At 41.2% G+C, this 14,226-nt stretch overlaps 2 protein-coding genes across 3 annotated transcripts in view; one reads left to right on the top strand and one right to left on the bottom strand.

The window, feature by feature from the left end:
• The window catches only part of Mfn1 (mitofusin 1), a 46,897-nt gene extending 46,656 nt beyond the window's left edge, over nucleotides 1–241 (bottom strand). The window contains 1 exon segment of the mRNA XM_052732100.1: nucleotides 143–241. The gene's annotated coding sequence lies outside the window, so the exon portion shown is untranslated.
• Nucleotides 242–286: 45 nt separating this feature from the next.
• Kcnmb3 (potassium calcium-activated channel subfamily M regulatory beta subunit 3) overlaps nucleotides 287–14,226 on the top strand; it is an 82,495-nt gene continuing 68,555 nt past the window's right edge. Inside the window, exons 1-2 of one of the 2 annotated variants that reach the window (XM_052732104.1) lie at nucleotides 287–346; nucleotides 888–1,009. In XM_052732104.1, coding sequence (XP_052588064.1) covers nucleotides 963–1,009 — 47 coding nt within the window. In that variant the 5' untranslated portion in view covers nucleotides 287–346; nucleotides 888–962. The remainder of the gene's footprint in view (nucleotides 347–887; nucleotides 1,010–14,226) is intronic. The other variant, XM_052732103.1, reaches the window with a different exon arrangement.

The raw sequence follows: 14,226 nt of genomic DNA, 5'->3' as shown, positions 1-14,226 counted from the left end.
CCGGCCCGGTGGACTCCTACCTGGACAGGCCGCCCGTGGCTCCCGCCCGGCCCGCCGCCCCAGCCGGTCAGGGCGCTCTCGCTCCGCCTGTCCGGAGCTCGAAGGTCATCCCGGGCGTCCCCACCCGCCAGCGGACACTCACTCCGTCCCGGCTCCGACGGTCACCCAGCAACCACAGCTCCGCCACGGCCCCCGGGCTGTCTCATCCTCCCGAGAGAGGGGAGGCGCCCAGAGGAGGGGCTGTGTGGCGGCTACTTCCGGTTCCTAGCCTCTCCTATTGGCTGTTACTCCGAGACCGGAACTGCATCTATTCCGGGTGCCATTTTCCTTCAGGGCAGAAGGCGAGGTTTGTTATGGGCATGGACTCTTTAAACAGAACCTTTAACCGCTTTCTCTTCTACCTTACAACTCCTTCCCTTCGTTTTTCCCTTCAAAGTTTTCAAAGCTCAGCGGAGCCTAGGATGCCTATGGTTGTCTTAGGGTGTAGGGTGCGAAGTTGGGGTGGGGGGAGAGGAGGTCCCAAAACCACAGAGATGCTTGTTTATCAAGCTAACTGGGAAAGTCCAAACTTTTGACTTCACTGCTCTGCTCTTGATTTGGTGTCCTGGGGTTGGGTGTGAAAGGTGTTACTTGGGAATTAATTTGTCCATGATTTACACTTTGTTAGGAATCACCTTAAAGACCGGGCGTGGTGGTGCACGCCTTTAATCGGGAGGCCGAGGCAGGCAGATCTCTTTGAATTCGAGGCCAGCCTGGTCTACAGAGTGAGTTCTAGAACAGCCAGAGCTGCTACACAGAGAAACCCTTTCGTGAAAACCAAAAAAAAAAAAAAAAAAAAAATCACTTGGAAATTTTGTTAAGCTGTTGATTTTGATTCATTGGTCAAGGGTGAAGCCCAAGAGTCTACATGGTCCACCTCCCAGGAGAGCTTCCACAGCATGTGTCCTTTCCAGAGTTAGCAAATGAGATGCTTTTGCAAGGGAAGCCACTTCATCTCTGTAAATGACAGGTACCTCATCTATAAAATACTAAAAATGCCTACTTTATGGGTTATGGAACAGAAAATGCGTTAGCATGTAAAGTGCTTAGGACACTGATGGACAGCTAAAAGAGCTAGATAAATAAATACTGCGGTTCTATTGGATAGGTAACTCTCAAGCAAATACAATGGATGAGATCATTTCAGACTGTGCTTGCTGTTACGGGGGAAAATCAGGGCAATAGAATAGAGTATCTGAAGAAAAAGGAGTAAGGTGGAGCCAACCAGGATGTCATTTCTCAGTTTTTTTCCAGACCCTTACTGGGAATATCTGGAGGAAAACTGCCCAAAGACTAAAGAAAGGACAGTGGTAAGGTGGATGTAATGAAAGACTAGCATGGTGGAGTGTAGAAAAGAAGAGGGTGAGAGAAATGTTGGAAGGAAGGCAGGTGTAGAATCATAAAAGCTAAGATCAGAAGTATGAATTTCTTTAAGACAAGAACTCACTGTGTAGCCCAGATGGGCCTTAAACTTGAAATTCTGAAATCTGCTAAGGGTTGGTTTTATAAATGTGTGTGCACCACCACATCCTGCAGAAATTTTGATTAAGTATAATGGAAAACTTTTGGCCCAGAGAATAACAAAATTTGATGTTTGTTTGTTTGCATGGAGACAAGGTCTTACTTTAGTTCTGGCTGACTAGATGATGGGAGCTTCCCAAATGATGGGATTAAAGGAATATGCTACCAAACTCTGAATTGATTTATATTTTTCCAGATCACTTCGGCTATAAAGAGATTCCACACAATGCTTTCTTATTTTTAAACAGTGCTAGAGATTGAACCCAAAGTCTCATGCATCAAGCCTCTACCTCTGAGCTATATGCCTATCCCTGTAGCAAAAGTCTTTTCCAGAAAGGGAAAGAGAGACACATGCCTGTAGCAGTAGCTACTAGGAGTCTGAAGCAGAAAGACTGCTCAAGCCCAGGAGTTCTAACTCTGTGGGGAATATAGTGAGACCATCATCTGGGGAAAGAAAAAAAAAGCTGGGTATTGTAGCTCACTGACCCCAGCATCTGGGAAGGGAAGACAGGAAGATTGCCTTAAGGGGTAGGCCAAACTGGAATAGAGACCTGTCTCAAAAACTAAAGACAAAATTTATTTCCAATAAAGATCTAAAACTAAGCAACAGCAATCTCATGCTTTGCTGTGGAAGTTCTGCTGTGTAGTTCAGTTGTGGTACAGAAGCTAAGATCTTTATTTTAAGGAATGTTTTATGGGCATGCAAAGTACCTACACTGACTAAAATATCAGAAAAGGAAGAATGGAGACTCTTGAGCATGCATGAACAATGAGGCAATTTCTTCCTGTGTTCTGCTCTTAAAGCCTTCTAACTAACTGACTGGTCAGTCCAGCCCACATGGAGGTCAGAGGCCACTGAGCCATTTTGCCAGACCTTAATGCAATTTCTACTGAAATGCTTATGACCTATTGAATAGAAATGTGGTGAATTTCTTTTTTTTTTTTTTAAGTAAAAACATTTTATGTACAACTGCAGGAGAAATAATACACAGATAGCTTGAACATAAAAACAGATTATAATCCAAAAGTCCTGAGTTATTTTAAACAGTAAAATATTTTCTCTGTAGAAAATAGTATAAATGATAACATTTCCCAATAGGCCCTTTTAAGCCAAATGATAGCTGAATTATACATATAAATATTGATTAGATTCTGGGATGCAGAAGAAACCTATCTTCATCTGTTCAGAGAGCTATGTTTTACTTAAGTTGTGTGAGATTCCTATTCATCTTCCCTTTTACTGTTTGATTTATGGCAGACATTTTTCTATAGGCTAATTCATAATCTAAGAAGATTTTAGCCTCCCCTCCTGAAAGTACAGCCAGCATATTCTTTCATCAGCTTGATACGGTATCTATTCTTATCCTAATAGTGAAATGTTTCACTAAAGCTTGTCCAGTGATTGAGCAAAACCAAAACTTATTATAAGCCACAGTCATCCTAGGGTCCCTCCTGCTAGGTAGCCTCCATGGTTCTGTGTGTTGCAGTCTGATTATTCTTTGCTTTATATCTAGTATCCACTTATGAGTGAGTACATACCATGTTTGTCCTTCTGAGTCTGGGTTACCTCACTCAGGATGATACTTTCTAGTTCCATCCATTTGCCTGCAAATTTCATGATGTCATTGCTTTTCTCTGCTGAGTAGTACTCCATTATGTATATGTACCACATTTTCTTAATCCATTCTTCAGTTGACAGGCATCTAGGTTGTTTCCAGAATCCGGCTGTTACAAATAATGCTGCTATGAACATGTATCTTTGTGGTATGATTGAGCATTCCTTGGGTATATGCCCAAGAGTGGTATGACTTGGTCTTGAGGTAGATCAATTCCCAATTTTCTGAGAAACCACCATACTGATTTCCACAGTGATTGGACAAGTTTGCACTCCCACCAACAGTGGAAGAGTGTTCCCCTTGCTCCGCATCCTCACCTACATAGACTGTCATTAGTGTTTTTGATCATAGCTATTTTGACAGGTATAAGGTAGTATCTCAGAGTTGTTTTGATTTGCATTTCTCTGATGACTAAGGATGTTGAGCATTTCCTTAAATGTCTTTCAGCCATTTGAAATTCTTCTTTTGAGAATTCTGTTTAGCTCTGTAGCCCATTTTTTAATTGAATTGTTCAATATTTTGATGTCTAGTTTCTTGAGTTCTTTATATACTTTGGAGATCAGTCCTCTGTCAAATGGGGGTTTGGTGAAGGTCTTTTCCCATTTTGTAGGTTGTCTTTTTGTCTTATTGACCTGTCTTTTGCCCTACAAAAGCTTCTCAGTTTTAAGAGGTCCCATTTATGAATTGTTGCTCTCAGTGTCTGTGCTACTGGTGTTATATTTAGAAAGTGATCTCCTGTGCCAATGCATTCAAGAGTACTTCCTACTTTCTCTTCTATCAAGTTCAATGTAACGATTTATGTTGAGGTCTTTGATCCACTTGGGCTTGAGTTTTGTGCATGGTGACAGATATGAATCTATTTGCAGTCTTTTACAAGGTGACATCCAGTTATGCCAGCACCATTTGTTGAAGATACTTTCTTTTTTCCATTGTATGGTTTTGGCTTCTTTGTCAAAAATCAGGTGTTCATATGTGTGTGGATTAATGTCAGGGTCTTCAATTCGATTCCATTGGTCCATATGTCGGTTTTTATGCCAGTACCAAGCTGTTTTTATTACTATAGCTCTATAGTAGAGCTTGAAGTCAGGGATGGTGATGCCTCCAGAAGTTGCTTTATTGTACAGGATTCTTTTAGCTATCCTGGGTTTTTTGTTTTTCCATATGAAGTTGAGTATTGTTCTTTCCAAGTCTGTGAAGAATTGTGTTGGGATTTTTATGGGGATTGCATTGAATCTGTAGATTGCTTTTGGTAAGATTACCATTTTTACTGTGTTAATCCTACCTATCCATGAGCATGGGAGATCTTTCCGTTTTCTGATAGCTTCTTCAGTTTCTTCAGAGACTTAAAGTTCTTATCATACAGGTCCTTCACTTGTTTAGTTAGTGTTACCCCAAGGTATTTTATATTATTTGTGGCTATTGTAAAGGGTGATGTTTCTCTGATTTCTTTCTCAGCCCCTTTATCATTTGTATATAGGAGAGCTACTGATTTTTTTGAGTTGATCTTGTATCCTGCCACTTTACTGAAGGAGTTTATCAGCTGTAGGAATTCCCTGGTAGAATTTTTGGAGTCACTTATGTATACTATCATATCATCTGCAAATAGTGAAAGTTTCACTTCTTTCTTTCCAATTTGTGTCACCTTGATCTCCTTATGTTGTCTTATTGCTCTAGCTAGAACTTCAAGTACTGTATTAAATAAATATGGGGAGAGTGGACAGCCTTGTCTTGTTCCTGATTTTAGAGGAATCACTTTGAGTTTCTCTCCATTTAATTTGATGGTGGCTGTTGGCTTTTATCTTTAGGTGTGTTCCTTGTATTCCTGATCTCTCTAAGACCTTTATCGTAAAGGGGTGTTGGATTTTGTCAAAGGCTTTTTCAGCATCTAATGAGATTTTCATGTGTTTTTTTCCCTTCAGTTTGTGTTGCTAGAGTTTTCCTGCCTGGCCCACAGTCAGGACAAATCTCTGACACCCGCCAGTCCCACAGCCATTCAGACCCAACCAAATAAACACAGAGACTTATATTGGTTACAAACTGTATGGCCGTGGCAGGCTTCTTGCTAACTTTTCTTACAGCTTAAATTAATCCATTTCTATTAATCTATACCTTGCCACGTGGCTTGTGGCTTACCGGTACTTTACATCTTCCTTGTCCTGATGGCGGCTGGCAGTGTCTCCCTGACTCAGCCTTCCACTTCCCAGCTCTATTCTCCTCCTTGTCCTGCCTATACTTCCTGCCTGGCCATGGGCCAATCAGTGATTTATTTATTGACCAATCAGCAACACATTTGACATACAGACCATCCCACAGCACTTCCCCTTTTCTTTTCTTAAAAAGGAAGGTTTTAACCTTTACACAAGTTTGTTTATATGGTGTATTACATTGACAGATTTTCGTGTGTTGAACTATTCTTGCATCCCTGGGATGAAGCCTACTTGGTCAGTGGATAATTTTTTTGCTGTGTCTTGAATTCGTTTTGCCAGTATTTTGTTGAGTATTTTTGCATCCATGTTCATGAGGGAGATTGGTCTGTAATTCTCTTTCTTTGTTGCATCTTTGTGTGGTTTGGATATCAGGGTAACTGTAGCCTTATAAAAAGAGCTTGGTAATATTCCTTCTGTTTCTATTGTGTGGAACAATTTGAAGAGTATTGGAATCAGCATTTCTTTGTAAATCTGGTAGAATTCCACGCTGAAACCATCTGTTCCTGGGCTTTTTTTGGTTGGGAGACTTTTAATGATTGTTTCTATTTCCTTAGGGTTTATTGGTCTATTAGTTTATCTGGTGTTGATTTAATTTTGGTATGTGGTACTTATGCAGAAAGTTGTCTGTTTCTTTCAGCTTTTCCAATTTTGTGGAGTACAGGTTTTTGAAGTATGACCTGATGATTCTCTGGATTTTCTCGTTGACTGTTGTTATGTCTCCCTTTTCATTTCTGATTTTGCTAATTTGGATGCACTCTCTCTCTCTCTGCCTTTTGGTTAATTTGGATAGGAGTTTGTCTATCTTGTTGATTTTTTTTCAAAGAACCAACTCTTTCTTTCATGATTCTTTGTATTGTTCTCTTTGTTTCTATTTCATTGATTGCAGCCCTCAGTTTGATTAAATTTCCTGGTGTCTATTCCTCCTGGGTGAGTTTGTTTCTTTTTGTTCTAGAGCTTTCAGGTGTGCTGTTAAGTGATTAGTGTGAGATTTCTCCAACTTTTTTCTTTTGTTTGTTTTTTTCAAGACACCTTTCCTGGAACTCGCTTTGGAGACCAGACTGGCCTTGAACTCACAGAGATCCGCCTGCCTCTGCCTCCCGAGTGCTGGGATTAAAGGCGTGCGCCACCACCGCCCAGCTCTCCAACTTTTTTATGTGAGCATTTAGTGTTATAAATTTTCCTCTTAGCACTGCTTTTTTTTTTTTTTTTTTTTGGTTTTTCGAGACAGGGTTTCTCTGTGTAGCTTTGCGCCTTTCCTGGAACTCACTTGGTAGCCCAAGCTGGCCTTGAACTCACAGAGATCTGCCTGGCTCTGCCTCCCGAGTGCTGGGATTAAAGGCGTGCGCCACCACCACCCGCGGCACTGCTTTTATAGTGTCCCATAAATTTGGTTATGTTGTACTTTCATTTTTATTGAATTCTAGGAAATCTTTAATTTCTTTATTTCTTCCTTGACCCATTGGTAATTCAGTTGAGCATTATTCAGTTTCCATGAGATTGTAGACTTTCTATAGTTTTTGTTGTTGTTGAAATCTAACTTTAAGGCATGGTGGTCCAATAAAATACAGAAAGTTTATTCCCATGTTTTTTTATCTGTTGAGATGTAGTCAGTTTTTGAGAAGGTTCCATGGGGTGCTGAGAAGAAGTTATATTCTTTTGTGTTAGGGTAAAATGTTCTGTAGATATCTATTAAGTCCATTTGAGCCATAACATCTGTTAGGTCCTTCATTTCTCTGTTAAGTTTCAGTCTGGTAGATCTGTCCATTGGTGAGAGTGGTGTGTTGAGATCTCCCACTACTAATGTGTGGTTTGATGTACGATTTAAGCTTTAGTAATGTTTCTTTTACAAATGTGGGTGCCTTTGTATTTGGGGCATAAATGTTCAGAATTGAGACTTCATCTTGGTGGATTTTCCCTGTGATAAATATGTAATGTCCTTCCTGATCTCTTTCAACTGATTCTAGTTTGAAGTCTATTTTATTAGATATTAGGATAGCTACACCAGCTTGTTTCTTAAGTGCATTTGATTGGAAAGCCTTTTCCCAGCCTTTTACTCTGAGGTGGTGTCTGTCTGAGGTTGAGTTGTGTTTCTTGTTGCAGCAGAAGGATGGCTCCTGTTTTTGTATCCATTCTGTTAGCCTGTTATAGGTGAGTTGAGACCATTGATATTGATGGATATTAATGACCAGTGATTGTTAATTCCTGTTATTTTTTGGTGGTAGTGTTGTGTTTCCCTTCATTGGTCTTTGTTGGTGTGGGATTATCTATTGCCTGAGTTTTCATGGGTGTATTTAATTTCGTTAGGTTGGATTTTTCCTTCTAGTGCTTTCTGTAGGGCTGGATTTGTGGATAGGTATTATTTAAATCTGGTTTTATCATGGAATATTTTCTTTACTCTGCCTATGGTGATTGAGAGTTTTGCTGGGTATAATAGTCTGGGTTGGCATCAGTGGTCTCTTAGTGTCTGCATAACATTTGTCCAGGAACTTCTAGCTTTCATAGTCTCTATTGAGAAGTCTGGTGTTATTCTGATGGGTCTGCCTTTATATGTTACTTGGTCTTTTTCCTCTGTGGCTCTTAATATTTTTTTTGTTGTTGTTGTTCTGTATGTTTAGTGTTAAGATTATAATGTGGCTAGGGGACTTTTTTTTTTTTTTTTGATCCAGCCTATTTGGTGTTCTGTAAGCTTCTTGTATCTTCATAGGTATTTCTTTCTTTAGTTTGGGAAAGTTTTCTTCTGTGATTTGTTGAATATATTTTCTGTGCCTTTGAGTTGGTATTCTTCTCCTTCTTCTATCCCTGTTATTCTTTGGTTTGGTCTTTTCACGGTGTCCCAAATTTCCTGGATGTTTTGTGTTACGACTTTTTTGGCTTTAGTGTTTTCTTTGACTGATTTTCTCTATTGTGTCTTCAACATCAGAGATTCTCTGTTCCATCTCTTGCATTCTGTTTGTTATGCTTGCGTCTGTAGTTCCTGTTCGTTTAGTCAGATTTTCTATTTCCTGCATTCCCTCAGTTTGTGTCTTCTTTATTTTCTCAATTTCAATTTTCATATCTTGAACTGTTTCCTTCATCTGTTTAATTGCTTTTTCTTGGCTTTCTTTGTTTTCTTCCAATTTTTTATTTGTTTTTTCTTCCATTTCTTTAAGGGAATTTTTCATTTCCTCTTTAAGGGCCTCTATCATCTTCATAAAGTCATTTTTGGGATTGATTTCTCCTGCTTCTTCTGCATTGGTATGCTCAGGTCTTGCAGGTGTAGAATCACTAGGTTCTGATGTTGTCATATAGATTTTTATGTTGTTGCCTGTATTTTGCACTGGTGTCTACTCATCTCTTCCTCTGCTCGGTGTAGGCGGTGTCTGTGTCTGAAGGTGCTTTTCTTGTTCCAATTGATAGTCTTGGTCCACTGGGAGTTCTTGGTCGAATCGGTGCTGTTGGGCTGTTTCTCCAGGAGCAGCTTAATCCAGTGGGTTTTAGGGAGTTCTGTCTCCAGGAGCAGCTGTCCCCAGTTGGTGCAGGGTGGGCTTATGGCTCCCGCTGGTGGTTGTTGGCTTCACAGGGGCTGTTTTTTTGGTGAGGGAGCAGGGAAAGGTAGCTGCCTAGTCCCTGGAGCTCCAGTGGCTGAGGGGGAGGGTCACAGGACTAATTTCTGCCAGATAGATGAAAGAGGGCACTCTACTTTCAAGCTTTCTCTTATCAAGTCCCTGCCCCCTTCTTTGCCCCTTCACTCCTCTCCCCTCAATAAACCTCCTTCATGGGTCCTGTTGTATGGTGTGACTCCTTCCTGCCATCTTTAAAATACAACATTGGCAGTTCCAAGAGACATGGCACCCCCATTTCCATTCACCTGCCATCCCTAATCCCTTACTTTTTTTTTTTTTTTTTTTTTTTGGTTTTTGAAGACAGGGTTTCTCTGTGTAGTTTTGGTGCCTGTCCTGGATCTTGCTCTGTAGACCAGGCTGGCCTCAAACTCACAGAGATCTGTCTGCCTCTGCCTCTGCCTCCTGAGTGCTGGGATTAAAGGCGTATGCCACCACCCAGCTCCCTTTTTATAATAACAAATAGGGTGGAATGTCATTATTCCTAGCTACTTCTGGAGTCACATGACTGCACATGCACTGTCAGCAGTCAGGCAAAATTCACTCCAGGGCCTTATGTCCTATGTAATCTGTGCGCAGCGTGGTCACGTAAACTTCAGGCAGCTTGATCATCTACTCTATGTGCATGTGTGGCGTAGCTACGTAAGCCCATATACGCATGTGCGAGGTGACCTATAAAAGCAGGCCCCGCTCCTTACTCTCTCTCCCTCTCGCTAGAGGTAGCACACACACACCCCCTACCTTCCCGAACCTTTCTTTTGGGTAGGCCTATCTACCTCCACCCTTTCCCTTCCCTAATAAAAACTCTTATAGTGGGTTCCGTTGTATCTCGTGCTTTCTCGCTCCTGGTAAATAATGCTGACAAATAAATGACAGTGTATAGCTGTTACCCCCGGTTCAGGTTGTGAAGACAGGGGAAACATGGCAAGTTCAGGAACAGCCTGTTCTACACATGTGAGCTCCAGGTCGACCAGGACTAGAGAGTTAGACCTTGTTTAAAAAAAAAAGAGTCAACCCATTTTCTTAGAACACCTCTCCATCTGCTCTGTGAGGTTTGGGAAGGTGGTGGTGTTTAACAATTTCCTCTAAGACAAAACATTCCTGCCCAGTGAGGGCAGGGGCACTGGTTAAAACCCAGAATGTTCAACATATCACCACAGTCCCCAGTTGGTAGAATGTTTGAGAGTGATTAGGAGGTGTGGCTCTATTGGAGGAGGTGTGTCATAGGGGCAGGCTTACAGGTTTCATAAACTTTCTATCATTCTTATTGTGCTCTCTGCCTCATCCTTGCAGCTCAAGATGTAAGCTCTCAGCTGCTACAGCCATTGTACCTACTGCTTCCTGCCACACTGCCCAGCCATGATGGACTCTTAACTCGGAAATCATAAGCCCAATTTACCACTTTTATAGGTTTTATAGGTTGCATGGTGTTTTGTCACAGTAATAGAAAAGTAACTGAGACACTTCCCAAGGTCTGTTTACCTCATACCCATCTCATTGGGAAGGGTAGAGTTCCAATATGAGATGTTCAGGAGTCACGTTTAGCTCATTGCTACTCACTTTGCTATCCAGGAGAACTTTAATCTTTTAAACCCATTTTGAAGCCAGCAGTGGTGGCACAGGCCTTTCATCCTAGCACTTGGGAGGCAGATCAGGCAGATCTCTTGAGTTCAAGGCCAGCCTGGTCTACAGAGTGAGTTCCAGGACAGCCTGGTCTACAGAGCGAGTTCCAGGACAGCCTGGATACACAGAGAAACCCTGTCTGGGCAAAAACAAAACAAAACAACAACAAAGAAACCCTTTGGAAACCCTAGTGAGGTCAGAGTGGCAAAGTGTGGAAGCAGAAGAACAAGATTATGAAGAAGTGACTCTAAAGTAAAAAGAATTTGGCAGGCAAGAAGAGTGGGAATACAGTGTTCTTAGACTTCAGAACTCTACTCTGCATGGCCTTGAAACCCCGGCCCCACTACCACCACCAGGAATTGTACCTTGTGACAAGGATTCTAATTCCTGATCTCGGCTTTATTATGTAGACAGAGTGATTATCTCAATTGAGATAATTTTCAGTAATGAACATCATCTGATAAAACATTAACTTTTTCCTAGGCATAGTGACATGCCTGTCATCCCTGCACTAGAGGTGGAGGCAGAAGGACCAGAAGTTTAAAACCAGGTTGCCCAGCTACATAAGGAAGTCTAGGCCAGTCTGATCTATGTAAGACCCTGACTTTAGCCTAGTGTTGGTGGCTCACACCTTTAATCCCAGCACTTGGAAGGCAGAGGAAGACAGATCTCTGAGTTTGAAGTCATCCTGGTCAAACATGGTTCCAGGACAGCCAGGGGTATACAGGGAAATCCTTTCTCAAAAAACTAAAACAAATAAATAAAATGAAATAAAAATAAAGAAAACATAAACTTTTAAAATTCTTTACAAAATTCCTCTTTAAAATGACTCTTCTTATAGATGTAGTGACACACACACCTTTAATACCAGAAGGCAGAGGCAGGCAAATCTCTATGAGGTTGAGGCCAGCCTGATCTATCTACATAGCAAGTTCCAGACCTGCCAAAGGATACAAAAAACAAAAAAATGATTTTTCTTAATATAATGTGAATAAAATTAGGTATGTAATGTTTATTTAACAGTATGAAAAGTTGTTTCCATTTATATTTTAAAACGTGAGTGTGTGTGTCTGCTTGTCTATAGGTATACCACATATGTGTAGGCCAGAAGAGAGCACCCCTGTGTCTAGTATTTGGCCACCTGATGTTGAGTACAGGAACCAAACCCTGGTCCTCTGCAAGAGTAGCAAGTGCTCTTAACTGCTGAGCCCTCCCTCCAGCCCTCTTTACTTTGTGATCTGTTGTGGTGGCACATGCCTTTAATCCCTGCACTCAGGAGATGGGCAAGTGGATCTCAGTGAGTTACCAGCCAGGGCTACATAGTAAGACTATCTAAAAATACCTTGTGTGTCTGTTTATGGATGTGTGTGTGCATGCCACAGCATGAATCTGGCAGTCAGAGGATGTTCTGTTTTATGTCAACTTGACACAAACAAAAATAACTTGGGAAAAGAGAACCTCAGAAAATGCCCCCACCAGACTCACCTGTGGGTAAGCCAGTGGTATATTTTCTTAATTAGTGATTGATGTGGGAGGGCCTAGTCCACTGTGGGTAGTGCCATCCCTGGGCAGGTGGTTCTGGGGTTTTTAAAAAAGCAGGCTTAGCAAGCCATAAGGAGTACACCAATAACTTCTCTGTGGGCTCTGCATCAGCTCCTGCTCCACGTTCTTGCCTTGCCTTGCCTCTGTGTTGGACTGTGAATGTAGAACTGTAACCTGAAGTAAATACACACACAGCTCACCAAGTTCCTTTTGGTCATGGTGTTTCGTCATAGCAGTAGAACTCTGAAGGCAGAGGGTACCTTGGGGGAGTTGGTTCTCTCCAGCTTGTGGATCCTAGGGATCTTTTACCCACTGAGCCATCTCTGGTTCTTGTTTCCGTTAGTGTAAGAAATTACTCTTTACAATTTTATTTTGGGCAAAGGTAGTTAACAGTTTGACACTAAGTTTATTTACTAAGGAGAATAAATTTCATAAGAAAACTATGATTGATGCTTTAGTAGGGAAAAGCTTTATAGAGAAAATTATTTTTCATATAAGTATAAAGAAATTTCAGATAACTGGTAATTCTTAAAATCTTAGTTTTCAGACTTACAAAGAACATAACCTTACGTAAGTAACAGCTTTTGACTTTGTGAACTTGCATGTCACACTGGAAACACAAGCATCTTGCTCTTAGAGTCAAGTGTTCTTTCTGTAAGTCCAGTACCATGAAGAGAAAATGTCCTTGCTCGCTTTGCTCGGCACCTGAACAGAGGTTTCAGAGGGCTAAGCATGTGGGTTCCTTGCTTCCCAAAGACATTCCCTACCTTTGATCTGGAACAAAGAAAAGTAAATAAAGTAAACTGGATCGTGTTAAGAAGCTGCAGAAGAGTCTCCAGCTGGAGTCCAGCCTGGGTTACAGAGCTTTTTAAAAAAAAAAGTTTCAAAGGTACTCATCTCCCCACACCGTTTTTTTTAGAAATAGAACTGTGTTAATGGAAAGCTTAGCTAATTAACTACATTTACTTCTCCACTAAGATCAATAGTTGGTTTTAACTGTTAAACTTAAATCTTTAAAGAGTATTGATGTTTTTTCTTGAACTCATTTTCCAAGAGGATTGTGGCCATTTGATTTTAATTAGGATTTTCAGATTTATGTAACATGGTATTTGTTTCTTTAACAATGGGTCTCATGTAACACAGGCTGACCTTGAATTCACTGTGTAGTTGGGGATGGCCTTGAACTCTTGATCCTCCTGTGTCAGCCTCTTGAGTGCTGGGATCACTCGTGTGTGCTATCACATCTGGTTTATTTAGTGCTAGGGCTCAAAGCCAAAGTTTCATGTGCAAACTGAGCTATACCCTCAGTCCAATGTGCTGCATTTTAGTCATTAAAATTGTGTTTGTGCTGTCGCAAGCCTCTAACCTAGGGCTAGGAGGCAGAGGCAGGAAAATAACTAGTTCAGGGCTAGTCAGGGCTACACAGTGAGGTCTGTCTCAGAAAACCAAGAGGGTTGTGGATATAGCTCGGTGGGAGTACACTTGCTTGGCTTAGGTTTGATCCAAAGCACTTAAGAAAAAATTCTTTTAATTATTTAAGGGTTGGTAAAGGAACTTTACTGTACTAGCCTGGCAACCTGAGTTTGATCCTTGGTATCCACATAAAGATAGAAGGGAAGAAACCAACTCCCCCAAGTCTTTTCTTTGACTTCCACACACTAATAAAAATAAATCGAGCTGGGCAGTGACTTTAATCTCAGCACTCAGGAGGTAGAGGCAGGCAGATCTCTACTGGGGTATGTCTTTCTGTATGCTATGAATATGTGTTGCTATGATTGGTTAATAAATAAAGCTGTTTTGGCCTATAGCAAGGCAGCTTATAGGCAGGCAGAAAGTCCAAGACAGAAACAGGAAGAAGAAAGGCAGAGGTGGAAAGAGGTGAGCCAACCGCCCAAGGAGCAACATGTAATGGGATGCAGGTAAAGCCATGGAACATGTGGCCATACATAGATTAATAGTTATGGGTTAATTTAAGGTATAAAACCTAGCTAGCAAGAGGCCTGCCATAGACTCTACAGTTTGTAAATAATATAAGCCTCTATGTGTTTACTTGGGTCTGAGCAGCTGCGGGACTGGGCA

This window comes from Peromyscus californicus, unplaced genomic scaffold, assembly GCF_007827085.1.
Source record: "Peromyscus californicus insignis strain IS unplaced genomic scaffold, ASM782708v3 Scaffold_9__1_contigs__length_137607984, whole genome shotgun sequence".
NCBI classification, from domain to species: Eukaryota; Metazoa; Chordata; class Mammalia; order Rodentia; family Cricetidae; genus Peromyscus; species Peromyscus californicus.
The sequence above is the reverse complement of the archived record's forward strand: the minus strand, read 5'-3'. Positions and strand labels throughout refer to the sequence as shown.